Below are 19205 nucleotides of genomic sequence, written 5' to 3' on the forward strand. Positions count from 1 at the left end.
TTAGAACGACAGGGGGATGAGAATTTCATGACATGATATATTTTTGGGTGAGCTTTCCCTTTAATAGCAGTGGTTGCATATTGCAAGTTGAATGCAAATTTTAAATTCACAATCTTATTATGTCTCCTACCTCACCATGACATTCATTTAGCTTATAAAATCCAAAAGTGGTGCTTTGAAATTCGCTTGTTTACAGCATCAGCATTTTTTCTGTCTTGCAAGCTGGAAACTGCTGATAAATGTCTTACTTGAGTTTTTAATTTCCTGACTCATTTGATTTATGAAAACAGTAATCTTGGATGGCATTTTCATCAAGTAATGACTTTTATATTTTGTAACATTAGTATTAAGGCTATTAGCTAGCGCAAGAAAGGATTTTAGTGTGCTGTTGCCTTCCAATAATTCATATTAATAAATACATATAGACACGTCAGCTGAAAATCTTATTAATGTGTGTACATATTCAAAACTGCTTCGTTAACAACATCTCATCGGACCAAAACTGGTAAATACAATCCAGGTTTTTTTCCACATTTTAGATAATACACGTTTTGATGAAAACCACATAGTAAAACACATTAAATCCAAATTACATTACTTAGAATAAAAAGTACATTTTCTGTCCCAAACGGTATGAAACTTGTAATTGACCATACATACACACTAAGCAACGCAATACAAAAAAATCATAAGTTAATAAGACTCACAGCTTCTGAACAGCCATCCACGAAACACACACATAAAGCTATGCCATCACGTGCCATTGACAAGTACATCTCTTCCTTTAAATTCTGCAATCATACTTCGAGTTAATTATCCACTATGGTTTTGCAAGGGAAATCATGAATCCCATGCGACAGCTCCATCGATCATTCAAAAATCTAAAAGAAGCTAGTTTAAAGAAAGAATAAATCACTTACAATAAATCTGTGAAGAATAAAATTCCTTTAACCGACCACAAACAGCAGTGTCCATTTTTAAAAGAGACTGTGCATAACTCTATACAGATAAACTATTGCATGACTTTTCAACACAAACACTCTCATATTCCAGAATGTATAATCTTTCCTACCTCTGTTTGATGATGGAATCCTGTCTGGCCCTTTTAGGACGCCTTTCAATTTCCCAAACACCCCTTCTGAGTTTGCACCCAGAGCTGGTGTGTGGTGAAATGAATCAGCGTCCGGACAGCTGGATGTCAAAGGGACTGTCTGTTCAGATGTGACTCTCAGTGAGTGAGTGAGGAGCAGAAAAGAGAAAGAGAGAGAGAGAGAGAGAGAGAGAGAGAGAGAGAGAGAGAGAGAGAGAGAGAGAGAGAGAGGCGTGTCTAGGAGGAGGAGCAATGAAGAGCAGCATAATGCTGATGGTTATTAGGAGAAATATGAGGTTTAGAAGAGGGTTCAGATGGCCACTATCTTCTGAGATTCAATAATTCATATTTATTATTTAAGAAATGAAAATTTTCTTTGAGCATCATGCAAATATTTGATGAAAAAATAATAAAACCAACCACCATCCATCAAATGGGTTAAATTAATGAACAAATCAGAAAAAAATTAACTTAATTTGCACGGGCAAATGATGCTTTTCAATGCAAAATGATGCAAGGGTGGTTACCAGGGTGATGCTAGGTGGTTGCTAAGGTGATACTTGGCCCAATTTATAAGAGCCCCATTGACTTGACCATAGTAATTTTATTTATATGGAAAATCAATGGGGACAAGTTTTGGGGTGAACTATTCCTTTAAACCCATAACCCTTAATGCACCTTAAAACAAATAGAAAGGCTTTATTGGTTTATCAGATGGCTTCATCTCACCCCACAATTAGAGGCAGTCCAGCACAAGCACACAGGTTAATGTCTGTCGGCCTCTCATCATTCACAGACCAGGTGGACTGAAGATCGCACAGCAGTCGGAGAGCTGGCAAGAACTGACATCAGCTTGGCCGGGAAGTGAGCTTCCCTCCCACCAGTGTCAGCTTGAAATGGCATGATGCCCATACTCATTACCAGGCTGATTAACCACTGTAATTAACTGATATTAGAGAGCGCGAGAGGCACGGGTGCAAGCCATCAGCGCTGGTGCAGAACTGCCCAGCTGTCCATATCAGTTAGCCCATCATAACACAAGTCCAGGGATAAATGCTAGACACCAGAATAGAAGCAGAACAACCTTTCTCTCACAATGGGGAACACGGGTGAACAACTGATAATGACCGCCGTCTATAAAAGATCTGCAGGCTGATGTCTGTTCACGTTCAGAAACGAGATGAGAGATTGGACTGGGCTCGAGATGAGAAGGTTGGACAAGAAGTAGAACCATTATTCCTTGAAAATGTAAAAAGCTTACATTTAAGCTAATGATTTAATAACTTGAGGGTAACTAGGCCCAGGCAGCATCCGCCTAGCAACGCCCTAGCAACCATCCAAGCATCTAAATGCCTGCATTAACTGACAGATCTGTAAATGCTGCCAGATTTGTATTGTATTTTTTCATTAAAATAAAAACTTTTGTACATAGGTTGTGCATATACGTTTTCAATGATACACTGTCGGTCTCAGATGTCTGGTTACACTTATTATGGGCTTCATGGCTCGTCATTTGAATGCTGAGGCACCTGGGAACAGTCTAAGACTTGGCTCTTCTCTGCAAAACGTGTCTAATTGTGTACCAGTGCACGGAGAACAAATCTAGTCATTATAAATGTATTTGTCGTGACCAGGGACCGGGTACGCACGTTCGGTCCGCAAGTAAATACTGCACTCATTGATTAAAAACAAGCTTTAAAAGCTTTTTAATTAGAGGAAACTCGTACGGTTAAATAAAACCGTATGCTTATAAAGCAGATTGGTAGGCATTTGCTAAAAGCTCATTCTGTTCTAATAATTAATCAAATATAGTTTTTAATGAACCAGTCTTTATTTCAGTGATATTGTGTTCATTTAGAACTGGTTTTGTTATGAGTTTATTGTTATAAGGCAACTGAACTTGATTACCTGTAACATTTATAAAGTTAATTGTCAATGCTCCAATCTGAATAGTAGCCTTTTTATGAGCAAATCAGTTCATTACCATCATATCTCAAATAGTATAAGCCAATTTGAATACACTTAAAAACTTGGTAAGTGATAAGGAAGCGCATAGCAGCATCTTAACAGAAAATGTAAAAATTTGAGATTAAAATGTTTGAGATATATTTGTTGCAAAATCTGCCTTGAATACATAAATATCCTAAATATATATATATATATATATATATATATATATATATACAGTATATATATATTTCACAATTTATTTTAAGATTAATATTTACACAAAATGTCCAAATGGACAGATCAATGCGAGCCGGTGTTGTTTGTGTGGAAGATGCATGCTGGACGTGTCCATCTTTCGTTCCAACAGCTCGTGGCAGATTCATGGGCCGTGGTCACGGTGCGGTGACCTGCCCTTCATCACCCAATCATTGCATTCCTGATTGACTGCTATGGTCCCTTCGGGAGATTTACAGCTTAAATCAGACAAGGAACAAAAGGTACAAAACAGAGACACAAGAGGTCATCAATCACGGCGCACCCTGCAATCCAAGCACAACTTTTTGTTCCCCCCTTTAGCTCATGAATAACCCTGAACTACTAGAACCGGTTTGAAATGTAATCTTTTGGTTAAGCTCTGTAATATGCTTAGTGGTCAAGCAAAGGAATCCACTATATTTGAGGAATATTACTTAAAAAAAAATATATATATATATATATATATATATATACATAGATGCAAAGAACACTAACATCAAGCAAAGGAGCATCAGTAATGATCACTTTAACCTCATGGCAATGTAAACCTTGTATGTAAATAAATTATAATAAGGTACTAGACATATTATCGTCGTCCAGGCTTAAAATAAACCCACAACTCTTGGGTTATTAGCCAAAATCTTCAAGCACTAAGCAACATTAGCCCAAAGTGTCTTGCGGTAGCACTGTTAATCACATGCGCAACAAAATAATGATGCCGTACTTCAGGCGCTAACCCATTATTACTGTCTATGTTGCCAAGGAGATGCGGGGAAGTGCATTAATCCTCTTGTTTAGGGGTCGACCTCTTCCACAAAATGTATCTTTCATTACAGTCTTTGCTGTTGCTTTACATAGTTTGAAACGATGGCGGTCGAGGCCCTGAGCTGCTCGTGCGGGGTGGTCTTGTTACATTCTGTGACTTTACATCCAACTAACTAATCTGTTTTATCTTAATAACATCTGCTGCATAGCCGAAACAATCGACCCAAAAGTCTTCTTTTATCTGTCTATCTGTCCACACAGTGTTCAATATCAGGCTACCTGCTCTCGAGCCGCGGTACCTCTCCGGAGCTTATCGGTTTCAGAACAGTGTTTACTGTTGCACTGACATATATTCTGATGTATTTTAGGATATAGCCTCTGTGGATGTTTCTCTCTGTCATGCTAAACTCAAGTTTAACATTTGTCAATAATAAACAGGATTTTGTGACGTTACTTATTCTTAAAGGGACAGTACGCACAAAAATAAAAATTCTGTCATCATTAACCATACCCTCGTGTCATTCAAAACCTGACTTTTTCTTCTGTGGAACACAAAGGGAGATATTTTAAGAAATGTCTCAGTGGTTTTAAATCTAGACTAAAGACGCATCTTTTTAATCTTGCATACACTACTCTTCCATAATATAAATCTTCAGAGGGTTTAGGCTGCATTAGTTAGATCAACCGGAACCAAAAACACAACTGATGTACTTGTTGCATCAAAGAGTACAGAACAGTACTCTACTCTCAGCCAGTCTTGTCTCATTGTTCCAAGGTTACCACAGCGAGCAGGATGCAGTTCATGGCCTGACCTGATGGTAGAGCGGAGAATGGGAAGTGGGGACCTGACAAGAGCTGAGATGATAGAGCTGGATAAAGAAGGACGCGGTCTCTTGACATGTCTTCACCACAAAATTTCAAATGCTATTAGATTATTAATGATAATCTTAAACTATAATTTATTTTATTATTAAGTTTATTTATTTTATTTAGCCTTGTTGTGCAAGTTCTCTGGAGCTTGTGCAGAGGCAGCAGCTTTTGCCAGAGGGGAACTGGAATCCCCTGGTTGGGCCTGGGTTCTCCTGAGGTTTTTTTTCTCGATTAGAGTTTTGGGTTCCTCGCCACCGTTTGCATACTGTTTTTGTCATCTGCCTGGCCGGGGGGGCTGCTTTAGAATTTTAAAGTTTTACTTAATTAATATTGCATATAGGAATTTATTATCTGTTATATTTGACCTGTGCTTCTCTCTCCTTTATCCTAAATGTGTGCTCTCACTGAGCGTGTGTGTGTGTGTGTGCGTACTTGTCTGTGTACGTACATGTGTGTGTGTGTGTGTGTGTGTGTGCGTGCGCATCCGAGTGAGTGTGTGTCTCTGTGTCTGTGTGTGTTGGTGCGTGTGCGTGTTGTGTGTGTGGAGTGTTTTGTGTGTGGGTGTGTCTGTCTTCTGTGTTTTCAACCTTTTCTTGTTTTTGCAGGTACAACTTTGATTGTTTTGCTTGTAGTCAATGTGTCTCATGTGCAGCTGCTTTGTAACAATGAAAATTGTAAAAGCGCTATATAAATAAAGTTGAGTTGAGTTGAGTTTTGTGTCCACACAATGAAAGTCAATGGGGGCGAAATAAATATATTATTTTGTGTTCTGCAGATGTGAGTCAAACAGGTTGACATGAGGGTAAGTAAATGATGAAGAATGATGCATTTTTAAAAACTCCTTCTAAAGACTGACATTGTTTGTTGAGTCAGGTGTTAATGTCTGCTATGTGTCCCACTATATTCAATCCAACAACTATAAAATGTTTGACATGTTGTCACTTGACAAGGCAACAATGGTTCTTTCTCAACAACATTGCTCGTCACACATCCTCCTCAACAAATTTGCCAAACACTGCCCTCTATTGTACACAAACCAACAAGCAACTCCAGTTGACACAGGGATGCGAATCTTACAAGGTCAAATACAAATCCACCGACAGTTAAAAGAACCCCTGTTCCTAACTCACAACTCATAGACTCTCAGTTCTCGATTCATATTTCAGAACCTGTTTGGGTACTATGCCAGTATTTACATTTCATCCACCTGTTTTTCTTCCTGAAGCCAGAAAGACTGATCCCTCATTAATGTGCTATAAAGTATTCAAGCAGCAGGCTTTAATCGTCCACGGCACAACTGGTGAGAGAGAAATTATAGGGTCGTTATAGGGGGCTTGATTTTATGACTAGCAATAAGATGCCACACAACAGTGCAGTGGTCAGTCTAATGATATCGCATTTGCTGGAACATCACAGAATGCATTAGATACGTGCTCTGAATACGGACAGCTAATGCGCCTGCATGGGCCTCGTCTGAGCTGCAGGGGAGCGTCCATATTATTACTCACCACACTAGCTGTCACATGCTGTGCTTTGATTACTGCCATTATGTCTGGACAGCACTAAGTGAGAGTGAAGCACAACACTTACGGATCAAAACAGAGCGTAAATAAATCCATGTACAAGTAAATATGAGATCATATATGAGAGATTTGTTTTGAGTTAAAGCAAGGATGTAACAAGCCATAAGTAAGTAGAACATTGGCAATACTGTAGGTGGAGACTTTATCATTATTTTTATTGTGGTCACAACAAATTGTATAATTTAGCAGAACTAAAATATAAATATATATGGGTAGTTGACTAATAAAACTGTGTCCTATGGTGTGACAGCAATTAACAATGAAGATAAATCTCTATTGTAAGTATGAATATTAATAATATAAAATCATATTATTAACCGTTTGTTTCTATGCCACACGGTAGGACACATGTTTGGCAACCACCCATATTTGTCCACCATATAATTGTGTTACACTAGGAGATAAAATAAACAGACATACAGACAGACAGATAGGAGTGCGTGTCCCTTTAAATGAGCGCAACAGCAGTACAGAGGCATTGTGGGGGAAATCTTGAGCCAATCATATTTCTCCGTGGACGGTTTAACTTTGCCTCTAGAAGTTGAAGATACCTATCGTTTGTTTTGTTGTTGTATTTAATAATATTATTAAATGAATGATTAAACGAATCTTTAGTTACCTAAGATGCGAAAATAGCGGTGCGCCGTTTACTGTAGTTTCTTCTCGTTTGAGGAGCTCTTGCGCTCTTAGGAACGCGTTGCTATGACGACGCCATGGCCGAGCTCAAGCAGCTAGAAGCTCTGCGAAGACAGAACAAACGTTTACTGGAAAAACTCACGAAACAAGCCGAAATAGTACATGAATCGAAGCTGTCGCGCCCGGATGAGGAGGTCGCGGGTCAAAGCTCCGTGTGTGAAGTGTTTACCGGATGCAGCGGCCAACGCCGAGCGCCTTTAGCGGAGAGAAACGGAGATCTGACGGTGACAGGACGCGCGAGCGTGGCGCGAGCTTCATATAAACCAAAAACAAAGCTAGAAACCTTTAAAACACCCGGTAAGCAAGATAATAAACTGACCTTATGAAGCTGTAGTGCTGTAAGAAATATCTGCGTTGCGGTGTTTACCGACAACATGTGCTCATGCTAAGAGGAGCTGCTGGGATTGATCATATACTGTAAAGGCCCTTTCGGAGCAAACGAATGTCGAATACAAAACAAAATTGTACAATAAAATATCGTCGAAAACAACAAAAAGCTTGAAACCTCAACAATTCCACAATCACAGCTCAAAAAAACAACACTTGTGTCAACTGTAAACACAAATACGGTTAAATAATATCAGATAAAAACTATGTAGGAAAAATCCTAAAAGGGACATATTGTTTTTGAACCTTTGCATAGTATAAAATATCACGTATACCACAGTATTTACTATTTACTACAGTTTATGAATTCGAAAAAAAGTTAATACTACAGGATACTGTAATATATATATTTTTAAAAGTGGTCATTACTAACTGTATAATATACTGAAGAATATTACAGATTTTGTTAATGCAGAAATCACAAAACATAAAAGTCTGAAAACACAATGCCACATCTAAAACAAAATAAGAAATCAGAAAGCAAATTCTATACCATATTTTTTGTTTTGTGTTGCGATTAAGACATAATGGTTGTTATAAAGAAGATCTGTCTGTCTTTTTTTAAATGCTGTGTAGTGCTATATAATAAAGGTTCCTAAAAGGCTCCGCTCTGTGTTGGGCTGTATGGTTCTATAAAGACCCTTTAATATCCACATAATCTTTTTGGTGGACAAAAAGACAGAAACACTGCGGATGTTATGTTGGGTCTATAATAAGGACGGTTAAGATGATCCTGAGTCCTTGTTTTCTCAGGTGAGCGGTTTGATGGAGATGGTAAAGTCCCCATGCCAGATCAACATAAACACGACCACACTTCAGCCCTTACCGCGTACAGCAAACTGCTACAGGACACGGGCCACAGGAGAACCACGAGACTGATACCGCCCAAAACAGCACCTCTTACACAGGATAAGATGCAGGTCCATAGATCTTCCTGCAATAAAATTTCACATCACAGTCAACTAACTGAGAGACTGGCTAGATGGCACCACATTGCCAGTTGACAGCAGGGAGAAAAACAGCACCAGTTTCTAATCTTATGGAAATCAAATAGTGTGTGCTGATTTCCAGTGAAATGAAAATCAGTTTTTCGTGTAATTACGCATGTGACTTGCCTTGTATTCAGTTGCATACAAAGAAATCCCCAGCTGGTACAGATTAACCAGAGAGTTTCATTTTAAATGTGTTGTGTTTTTATCTTTTCTGTGGACTACAGAGAGATTTTGAAAGTACAACGTCTTTGTCCCCTGGGCAGGAGAATGACACTGCATCAGAGAGACAACGCATACAGCCTTTACTGGGCTATGATTGGATAGCAGGTATTTAATTTGAATAATATGTTGTTAAATGAACTTATTTACGTTTCATTTGCATAGTTGGAATACACCATGATTTCCATGCTGGATATGAATCGATGAAGCTAAAGGTTTGATTCTTTGTAGGCCTAGTTGACGTAGAGAGTTCCCTTTCTGAACGCCCAGAGCACTTCTTCAGTGAACTGCAAAGCTTCCGACAGGTCAACCGAGACGAGTGTGTCCACAGCTTACTGTCAGGGTCAGTCTCTTACTGTAATGTAACGCTTCAGATTGTGTAATCTGTTTCACATACATTTACGCCTGTTAGACCGATACTTAGTTAGACTGATATTTCATATTTAAAAACATGTTTCATTTGATCAAGTTCATTTCTAATCAAATTCAGGAGATCTGGTCATATAAATGTTCTCTTTCCACAGACCTCCACTTGTTGCTGATCTTGCGTCTTCTACAGTTAAAGGCGAAGAGCCGCAGGAGCCTGCAGACATGCATCAGTGTAGGAGATCTGCTGATTTGTCCCTTAATCTGCTGCTTTATACCACGTTTTTTTAGCACACTTTTTTTAAATCGTGAAGATTACAGCAATTTGACATGTTCAGGATTTTTTTTTTTCTCACCCTCATGTCATTGCAAACCTGTACAACTTTCTTCTGCAGAGGATATTTTAGTGAACGTTGGTAACCAAACACTGTTGTCCCTGTTTGTCTTGTATTGTATGGACACAAAACCACTAAATAATTTCTCAGAAAAGCTTCTTTCGTTTTCCACAGAAGAAAGCGTCACATACAGGGTGACATGAGGATGAATAAATGATGACGGAATTTTTACCTTTGGGTGAAGTGTTCCTTTAATTTGTCTCTGATCTTTAGGTACATTTTGCTACAGAATTAACAGTCGCTTATTTGCAACCCCACTGGACCCACAAGCTGCATGTCCAGTGTGCAAGATGCCCAAATCAAATCAACCCCATACTGATGCAGAGCCAGCTATCATCAGGTGAACAACACGTGTACAATCTAAACTTTTTGGAATAATGTCACCATATTTCATCATATTTCAAATCAGTGCTATTTTCAATATATTGTGAATACAGTTTCTATAGACCTACTTGATTTCCTGGTGCTGTTTATTTTAATAATTGTATTATGTTTGATGCACATTATACAGTAAACATCTGTCTTTGTTTGCCACAGGGTCAGTATTCCTCGCTCCACTCTGTTGCCGTCATACAAATACAATGCCCATCGGCGCTGCAGTTTTGACCCCTCTGACAGTCTGGGTTTACCCTCAGTAAGTTTCTGCATTCTTACTCAAGTCATGAGTGTTCATAAACATATCGATAAATCTGATCGACATAGCTTTCTTCTAAAAAGCCTTTTACGAGAATGCTGCTTTTGTATGATAGTCAGAAAATGCAAGTGCTTTAGGGAAATGCTTGTTTTATTGCATCATTCATTCATTGTTAAACTGATGAAAAGCTAATAAACATGCAACTTTTGGCAGCACTGTTTGTCTGGGTGGTCTAATCCCACCCTGAACTCTGGCTCTCTGATGAGCAGTCTGGATCTACGGGGTTCCCTGACAACACCAGCAGCTGGGTCAACCCTGTCCTGTTCAAACAATAAACTGGTGAGATGCAGTTATAGTAAAGCAATTGTTAACTCGTTTCCCCTTCGACATCGTCAACTTGTCGATTATTACTCTTAGCATATAAGAGCTGTAGTGTTCGTACTGTTTTGTTTTTGGTAAAAGAGTAAATGTTGTCATTCAACACTCAACTTGGAATATATTGCATGTCACTTGTGACAGATGTGGTCACCATCAACAGATTTGGTCACATCCGTTGTGTGTATCTGTTTGTCCATAAGGGCAGTTTTTATTTATATGACTAATATAAGACCAATACATTTAGTAACACAAAATCACCTTCACATTTTAGGACTCATCCTTGTTCAAGCAGTCAAGACACCAGCGTTCAAATCAGTACTTTAAGGTGTCACGTTTACCACGGTATCACTTTCAGCATTTGGACACAAAGATGCCAGAGAGCTACTACAGTCCTGACACATCAACAAATCATTAAAGGCGTTAAAAAAAGTCAAAACGGTGCCACACATGAATGTTTGTCTGTAGTGTTTGTTGAACTGAGTGTGAATATTAAACGTTTGTTTGCATATGTAGCCTAATAATGAAAACGCATGTGAACCATTTTGTTTCAATGTGTGTTTAACACATGGGATATTCAGCATGCTTTGTTATATTTAACATGACCCTTAAAACAGAACATTGTTTATAAACATAAACTAATAAGACATCATAAATGTAGTTGTTTTTCTGTCTGTCCATCCGTCAATATATGAAATATGTTACAATTTGCGTTTTACCACTGATGTATTAATGCAAAGTAATATGGAAATATAACGGCACCTTTTTAAATGTTATTTACTTGATGCAAAAGCAAACTATATGCGTGATAAATAGGCGTGATCTTGTCACCCACGCGCTAAAATATAAATGCGCTAAACTCAAACTGAGAGTCGCTCAGAAGTGCGCACTGCCTGCATCATGAAAACATCTACCTCATCCAGCAAGACTGTCATCATGCTCTTCTATCTGGTGAGTTTAAAAGCACCTTTCAAAGTTTTGTTTTGTATGAAAGTGATCAGGCCAATGTAATCGCTAAAATATTTCATATTAAGCGCTTTCCAAATGCGCATAGCCTACATTTCATTCACTTACATTAGAAGCCGTTTTTATGACTACAAGCAGTGGAAGCGTATTCATCTTTTGAGAACACTAACGCCAATATCTGTACATTAATGAAACACAATTTGAAGGACCCTTGTCTCGATTTGATTCCGTCTAGTTGTCATAGTTCGTCCGTGTCTAATAACTCTGAGGGATCTGATGTATTATGGTCGGGTTAGTGTCTAAAATACTAGTTGATTCATGAATAAATATAAATTCATTTTTGTTCTTCAAAGAATATTTAAGTCAAACGTTCTTTAAGGAACCAGTTTCTTTTAATTGTTCTGTGGGCGTTAAAGTTTCCTAATAGAACCACACAGCTTGAGAAGGACCGTTGCATATACAATCCTCCCCTCAAGTTACTGCAGACTGACCTCTTAAGAGGCTTTAAGTAAGTGCACTTCAATGATTAGTCACAAAAAAGCTTCTAGTCATTTTTGTAGAAGGACAACGATGCCTGTTTTTGTACCAGTAGTCACTCATTTCACTCCTCGGACACAGAGGGACAGCTCATTCTTCTTTAGTTTAACCTCAATACGTGCCCACCCATGTAAGATAACAGTCTATAAATAGCTGAACCTTCAAAACAGATCAATGAAGTTAGACTTAGCTGCAAGGAATGGACATGAAATCGAATGTTTTTTATAAGGAGGGTTCCCTGAAGCTTATTCAAGAAGAACCCAGCTGCCCACTCACAAGGCAGATCTCTCGAGTTGTCATTGTGGCATGACTCTCTGTACATTTTCTGTGGTTTATCTGTTGACCAGGCCACAGACATGTCAATGATAAGATACTTCTCTGTGGGTGTTGTTGAAGAAATGGCCATGAGATCTGTTTGTTTTGTGGAAAAACACTACGGACACATGTAAATTTGTCAATCTTGTGTTTAATCAAGTGACACGAAAACATTTGTTTCTCAATCCCATGGGTTTTTCCAGGAGGCTGACATGAGTTTTAAATGATTAAATGAGATGTTAAGCACTGACGCAATGTTATTGCTGTCATCTAAACTTACAAAGCACTTGAGTAAAAACTATTTGTTTTAAAGCAATGATGATCATCCAACATGTGACGGACCTTAAAACACCATGATTTACTTGTCTACTAATTACAGTGGTTTGACAGCTTTAAAAGCTGTCCGCACCCTTTCTAAAAAAAGTGTAACAATGTTAAAGGAATAGTGAAAAATTGTAACTAAGCTGTTTTTGGTCACTGTCGACTCCAATAGTAGGACAAGAGATTATTTTGGGAGTCAATGGTGACCCAAAACCGGTTAGTTACAAACTTTCATCAAAATATCTTCATTTGTGTTCAGCACAACAAAGAAATGTTTACAGGTTTGTAACAACTGGAGGGTGAGCAAATGATGAAGTTTATCTCTCTGTCACTGTTTTGTAGTTCGTTGAAGGTCAAAACAATACAAGTGGGCATTTAGCGGTTTTGAGTCAATCCATTTTCAAAGTAAGACTTTTGATTCATGTCAAAACCTGATTTGTTTGTATGTTCACTGTTTCCTTCACAGCTTTTGCACGGCAGCTGCCCCAGTAATTGTGCCAATAGTAAGTACACGCCACTTCCTCCATAGAGTCGTATTAGGCTATACAGGTCAGCGCGCTTGATTTTTTCTATATCAGTTATTGCATCTGTGTCTGTTTTAGAGACATCAACTCATTTCTGACTCATGTGTTTTTTTGTGTGTCCTGTTGTTATCTCAATTTCGCATGAAGTCTAACTTGTGTGTTATAACTGATGATGTGTTTATCAAGATTACCCAGGTTTGAGAAAAGTTCACAAGAAATCTATTAGATGAACACGCAAACGTTGACTTATTGTCTGATTGTCAGACATAATTTTCACATACATTTATACTATAATGTAGCGGCACCTGTGGCCACTGACCTGTATTCAAACTCTGTAATTAAGCTTTGTGATGTGGATATTTCTCCAGAAACTGAACTACGCACTGCGTAACCGTTTACAGACTATTTACGGACATTTACGTAAATGTCTAAAGGAAATTACAGTACTTATTTCAGACACATCTTTATAACGTACACATGACCTAATGTCCTTATATAGATAAAAACAGCGTAACACCTGTGTGTGTTATTTGGGTACGCGGTTACTAGGGGGTTATTAGGGGTTCAAACAAAACCTCTACTTGTAAAACAATCGACAATAAAATAAAACAGATTACAGAAGTTCACGCTTTGAAGCGAGTTGTCACATGCAGAACAACAGTTAACAAATCAATGATATGCATCTGTTGCTGTATTTTCAACACACTAAACATTTCTCAACGGATCTTAGCTTATCAAATCCTGCGACCGCCTCCATTAATAGCATTGAGTTTTGCATGTAGGCCTGTAGTGAGAGCTGATCCAAAAGTGTCTGTCCCTTTCAGTACCCAACTGACACATCCAGCACATATCAGCACATCGCAAACTTACACCGTCAGAGAGATTTTACTCAGCTGTTAACTGAACTTTTTCCCGTGAGTTTCAGAATGTCTGTGTATCTTGGTTTTGTTTGAACGCGTTTGGCCAGTCACATCAAAACCTATTTGAAAGGTGCTGCAAAATGTACTTTTACATTTGCACCGGCAGTCTAGCTGTCGAGATTACTTCTGATATCTGTGACGTTTGGGTTTGCAGGTGGTGCCGAAGGATGCTCCGGCGAGAAGTACTTACGACAGGGACGCCCGGGCTGTGAACGCTGCACACAAAGATGCTCCGGTCAGTTTCCCAGCATTCACAGCTTTTTCACATTGGAAATTGTTAACACAAGGTTGTCTTCAAGCTCAGGTTGATATAATCCTTGCCAGTCAGGTTTCGAGGTTTCAGACTGTATGTCTACGCTTGTAAATTCTGGGTTAACATGGATGAAATCCCTTATGTAAGGAAAAGCCGAGGGTTAAAAGTGGCCGTAATACCATGCAAGTTATGAAAAACAAACGTGAAAACACTTCAAGACGTTCCATAATATAAAGACATTTTTGTGCACATAATGAAAGATATTTATCTGTGTGTTTTTTCATTGACTGTTCTGTATGTTTTTTTCTATATTTGGGTGAAAACAGCGGAATATAATCAGGTAGAAGTAACTTCATGCACTTCGGCACATAATCGTGTGTGCCACTGCAAACCTGGTTTCTTCTGTACATACGAGAACAATTATGTCACGTTTTGCCATAAACCGTGTGTTCCATGTGTGCCCGGCACGTTCTCCAATGTGTCCTCTTTGAATCCATCCTGCACCCCTTATACAGAGTGAGTATTTTTTATACATATTGATGCCATGCCGATGGAAAGCTAATACAGTTACAGTACATAATTTAACATAAAGATCAACATAACGAAAACGAAACATGCAGGGACATACACTGTGCAGTCATCTAGTTTCACTGTGTCTCTTTCTAATTTTCTTTCTCTCTCTATATATATTCATATATTTTTAAGTGTTACTTTCAACGTTCTGTCTGACATAATACACTTTGGGGCTCAAATAAATGTAATGTAAATTGGACAAAAAAGTAATCAACAATCAACAAGCACTGTAAATATACTCAATAGTAATGTTTTCTAAACCTGCTCATGTGTCATCCTCTCTGCCTCAGTTGTGTCAAATCTGAAAAGATGCTGAAAGAGGGTACAACGACAAAAGACAGAGAGTGTGGGCATGCCAGGACCACGCCCACAATGATGACCACACCCACAATACCAGCCACCCCATCCAAAATCATCATAGCCCATTCTCGCACTACAGCCACAACCCCCAGCCACAGCCATACAGACTTCACAACCATCAACGCCATGACGGTCCCCTTCATCCAAACCAGCAACTCCCTCCCACTGTCACATCCCAACCCGGAGGCATCACCAACACATCGAATGCATTCACGGTCTGCGACTGGGACTACTTCTGCAAGTACAGGTAGAACCACATACAATGTTGAATTTGTTGCATTTTTTATGTGGAATACACACAGTTCCTGCGCTCACGGAAGATCTAGAATTATGAAGGGATTTATCAGATTTAGCCCTGGAGAAGTTATGTAGTACATTCATTAAATTTGAAACATTACAGAAAATCTAGCAAATGCTCGTTTACATAGTTATGTTTTGTTCTAAAATATGTCATTTACCAATCAATAAAAACCAACGCAGAATTCTGTTTTAAACATATTGTATTACCCTTTTTCAGCACCAGGGGGCAATCTGCAATTGAAGGATTCAGACACTATGTCAAAAGACGGTCTGATACTATTGATGTTACTGATGATACTGATGCTGCTGGTGGCTGCATTCTGCATACTGAGAAAAAGCACTGCACTCAAATCCTTTTACAAATGGACAGGTATGACATCAAGACTATAAGGCTTTGCAGAGAATTATCCACGGATAATACTGTATGTTTGTCAGCAACATGTTGCATGCTTTTTGAAATGGTTAAAGACTAAACATAACTCTGGGAAACTTTGAAGGGCACGTCTGAAGTGCAGTGCAACCACCTATAAATGAGGCTGGAATCCACCCAGGTCACTTTTTACAGTAAAACAAATCATCTCACGTGCTCTGATTCCCATAAGGCCATGCTCGACATAAACATTTCATGTGTTTCAGTATGACATTCCTTTAACATATGCAGCCTGAGAAACCACAAAACGCCCAAGCATGCGACATGCAGCTCACAGAGTCAGCATGCGCTTACTTGAGCAATCTGTCACACAAATTAGGTGACACATGCAATAAATTTATTTCATTTTTTTTCCATTTTAGGTTTCATTTCTGGAAAGCATGTGAGTACTTTTCTGCGATTGTGTATCACTAAAAGGGAAATTGCATGTGTCTGCATATTAAATTTGTAATATTCTTCATGGTTGTTTCTTTTGAAGAAATAGTTTACCCAAAAATGAAGATATGAATATCTTTAAGATATAAAATATATTTTAACCGTGTCCCCCCCCACTATTAGCTATCCAAAAAAGTATCCATATAACTCGTACACTAAATACCAAGTCTTAGTATCATAGTAAAGCCATGCAATAGCTCTGGACCAACATTTAAGTCATTAGCCTTGAGTTGATGAAGAAAACTACAGAATCTTATTTTCAGATTTGCTGTCCCTTAAACGTGTAGCATTTTACGCTCCTTGCAGGAACATCCAGATTGGAGGAAATGTCAAGATGCTCACCGTATTTCATCGAATTCCCAATTCCAGACCATAGCCCAACTAAGTCGTAGCGTGGAGACCGAGTTACCTCTCTGCAGTGAGGTCATAGGTCAGAATATGGGGGTGACGTCCAATTCTGGGGGTGGACAGAGGGTCAGCATGGAGCACAATGTGAAGGGAGAGAATGTCAGCAATACTGTAGGTGAGTACTGTAAACCCCCTTTTCAGCATATAGATATATATATATATATATCTATATGTTATATGCTGTATAAATAAGAGCTTATGATGATAAACTGAGCAGAGGTAAACTAGAGGTATTTATGCCTTTCGCAAAGAACTGGCGTTCACTGTAGCAGGTTTAAACGTGTGCTGTTTACATTGTGACTACATATATAAACGTCCGAGTTTTGTCATTTGAGCCTTGACTCCACTGATGTCTTAATTCCCATTTTCACTTCCTGTTCTTCAGGGGGTTTTGTCCATTACAAAATTAATTTCCTTTTAAAGGTCGTTGCCAACACTAATGCCCCAAGCAAGAAGTAAGGCAAATTAAAGAGAGGAAGACTGATAAAAGCACAAATTAAAGCTTTCACGAAGCTGACACTGCTGGAGTTGACAGGGAACTAAATAAAAGGCAATAAAATTTGAACTTTCTTTGCATCTGCAATGCATTCTGGGATTGCTCTATCTGCAAAGAATATAGTTTAGTTCACCACAACATGTCATTCCAAATCCGTATGACTTTCATTTTACTGTAGAACACAAACAACATTGAACCCCACTGGCTTCCATTGTATGAAAACAAAACCACTGAGACATTTCTCAAAATATCTTCTTTTGTGTTCCACACTAGAAGTGTCATGAACAGGTTTCGAACAACAAAATGGTGAATAAATGAATTTTTGTTTTTTGGTAAAGGTATCAAGAAAGCAGTTTAAGCAGGCTGCCTGGTATTTGGAAAAGTCTTTGCATCGTCATGAGCGAAAACTGTTCTTATACAGAAGAAAAAGCTGTTTGTCTTTGATCCGATGTTCATTTTAGGGTCCATTTACATCTACTCTCCTGGCACGGTGATCCTGGGCTCCAACTCGGGTGATAAAAAGGAAGATGCAGGAGTCTGCGAGGAAGATGTTCCTCTCATAAGTCCACCTCAGCAGGAGTCGACTCCTCCTTCGCAGGAGGTCAGGATACGAATGAGCGCACAGGAAGAGGAAGCGACTTTGAGTTTTCCTGTGCCTGCTACTGGAAAGTGAAAACTCAATTTGTCTAGAAGGTCTTGAGTCAGTTTTTAAATGGACCACAATGCTGTCAACTCTTGGGCACTTGAGTCAGAGACCAAGAACTTACAAGCTGAAGGATGAAAGATACTTGTAGGCTAGCCCAACTAAGATTGTGTTGTTAACAGTGTTAAGGGTCAGTTAAGGGTTGTGGGTCAATTTCCACTGTAAGCCGAATGTACAAAATGTGTTAATGTACAAGATAGAAAGCGTGAAGTAGGCCTAATGGATTTTAAAACAACCATTTTGCACATTGAGAAGAATATTTATACTTAGTTTTTAAACGTTTCTAAATGTTCAAATATGTGGCTGAAATTGCTGCTGTGGAAAAAGTACAGCATGTTCAGTATTCATACACTGTTTGCATCTCCAAACCAGTTTTTCCTCTTTGCAACGTTTTATGTCTGCACACCGTCTACAAATAAGGGTGAGAAAAATAAGCACAATGGTGTTTTGCAATTTAACGTAAACGGTATAAAACAGCTGTTGTAAATATATTGTTTAAAGTGTAAATGAATGGTGATGTTACTGTGTGAGTTTGTGTTACATTGTGAGCGTGGGGGTGTTTAATATGCATATCTAAAAATATCTCACCCTTGGAAAGGTCTGATTTTGCTTATGTGGGAGGTCAAGGCAGCTTTTACCACACATCTTGAATAAAACTGTCTTTTATTGTTGGTAAAAGTGGCTTTATATCCTCTTAATGGAACTAGATTCATATCACAGTGTGATCATTTCAACTGTATTTATTTTGTGTTGTTTTACTTGTTTTCGCAAGGCAGTCTGTATGAAAGTTTTTTTGTAATATTTGCTTAATGTGTGTTTATTGTTTTTTTTTATTAAAGAAAACAATGTCTATTCATTTAACTCGTAAAATGAACTCTGATGTATTCTGAGTATTGTTCCATGTCACAGTTTTGCTTACATTTATTGACTAAATATTTCATATCCATACTTCAATGTTAATATTATTTCAAGGTATAAATTCGATTTTAAATCCATTACCCAATCACTAGAAACCATCAGATACATTTTCATGATTTTAATGGTCGTGGGTCTACTGGTAATGTGTTTGTTACCAGTTAATGATTCA

The 19205-nt window shown here is 38.4% G+C and overlaps 2 protein-coding genes across 5 annotated transcripts in view; one reads left to right on the top strand and one right to left on the bottom strand.

Annotated features, from left to right (window-relative positions):
- Window positions 1-7748, bottom strand: part of mmel1 (membrane metallo-endopeptidase-like 1) — a 21336-nt gene extending 13588 nt beyond the window's left edge. For 2 of the 3 annotated variants that reach the window (XM_057362410.1, XM_057362408.1), the window contains exon 1: window positions 1073-1207. The gene's annotated coding sequence lies outside the window, so the exon portion shown is untranslated. Of the gene's footprint in view, window positions 1-1072; window positions 1208-7528 lie in introns of those variants that run through there. The other variant, XM_057362409.1, reaches the window with a different exon arrangement.
- On the top strand, window positions 7022-19008 carry LOC130571448 (uncharacterized). Of its 2 annotated transcripts, none has more exons than XM_057362412.1 (16): window positions 7022-7506; window positions 8350-8516; window positions 8852-8915; window positions 9039-9150; window positions 9332-9408; window positions 9782-9908; window positions 10106-10202; window positions 10416-10541; window positions 13183-13219; window positions 14315-14395; window positions 14740-14929; window positions 15277-15593; window positions 15864-16016; window positions 16439-16458; window positions 16818-17034; window positions 17877-19008. In XM_057362412.1, the coding sequence occupies exons 1-16, from the start codon at window positions 7227-7229 to the stop codon at window positions 18086-18088; spliced, it is 2277 nt and encodes a 758-aa protein (XP_057218395.1). In that variant the 5' UTR covers window positions 7022-7226; the 3' UTR covers window positions 18089-19008. The 2 variants fall into 2 exon arrangements, with proteins under 2 accessions (XP_057218395.1, XP_057218394.1); XM_057362411.1 differs by having other exon boundaries at window positions 8813-8915; window positions 17877-19006.
- The last annotated feature ends 197 nt before the right edge of the window (window positions 19009-19205 follow it).

This window comes from Triplophysa rosa, linkage group LG20 (assembly GCF_024868665.1).
Source record: "Triplophysa rosa linkage group LG20, Trosa_1v2, whole genome shotgun sequence".
In the NCBI taxonomy this organism is placed as follows: domain Eukaryota; kingdom Metazoa; phylum Chordata; class Actinopteri; order Cypriniformes; family Nemacheilidae; genus Triplophysa; species Triplophysa rosa.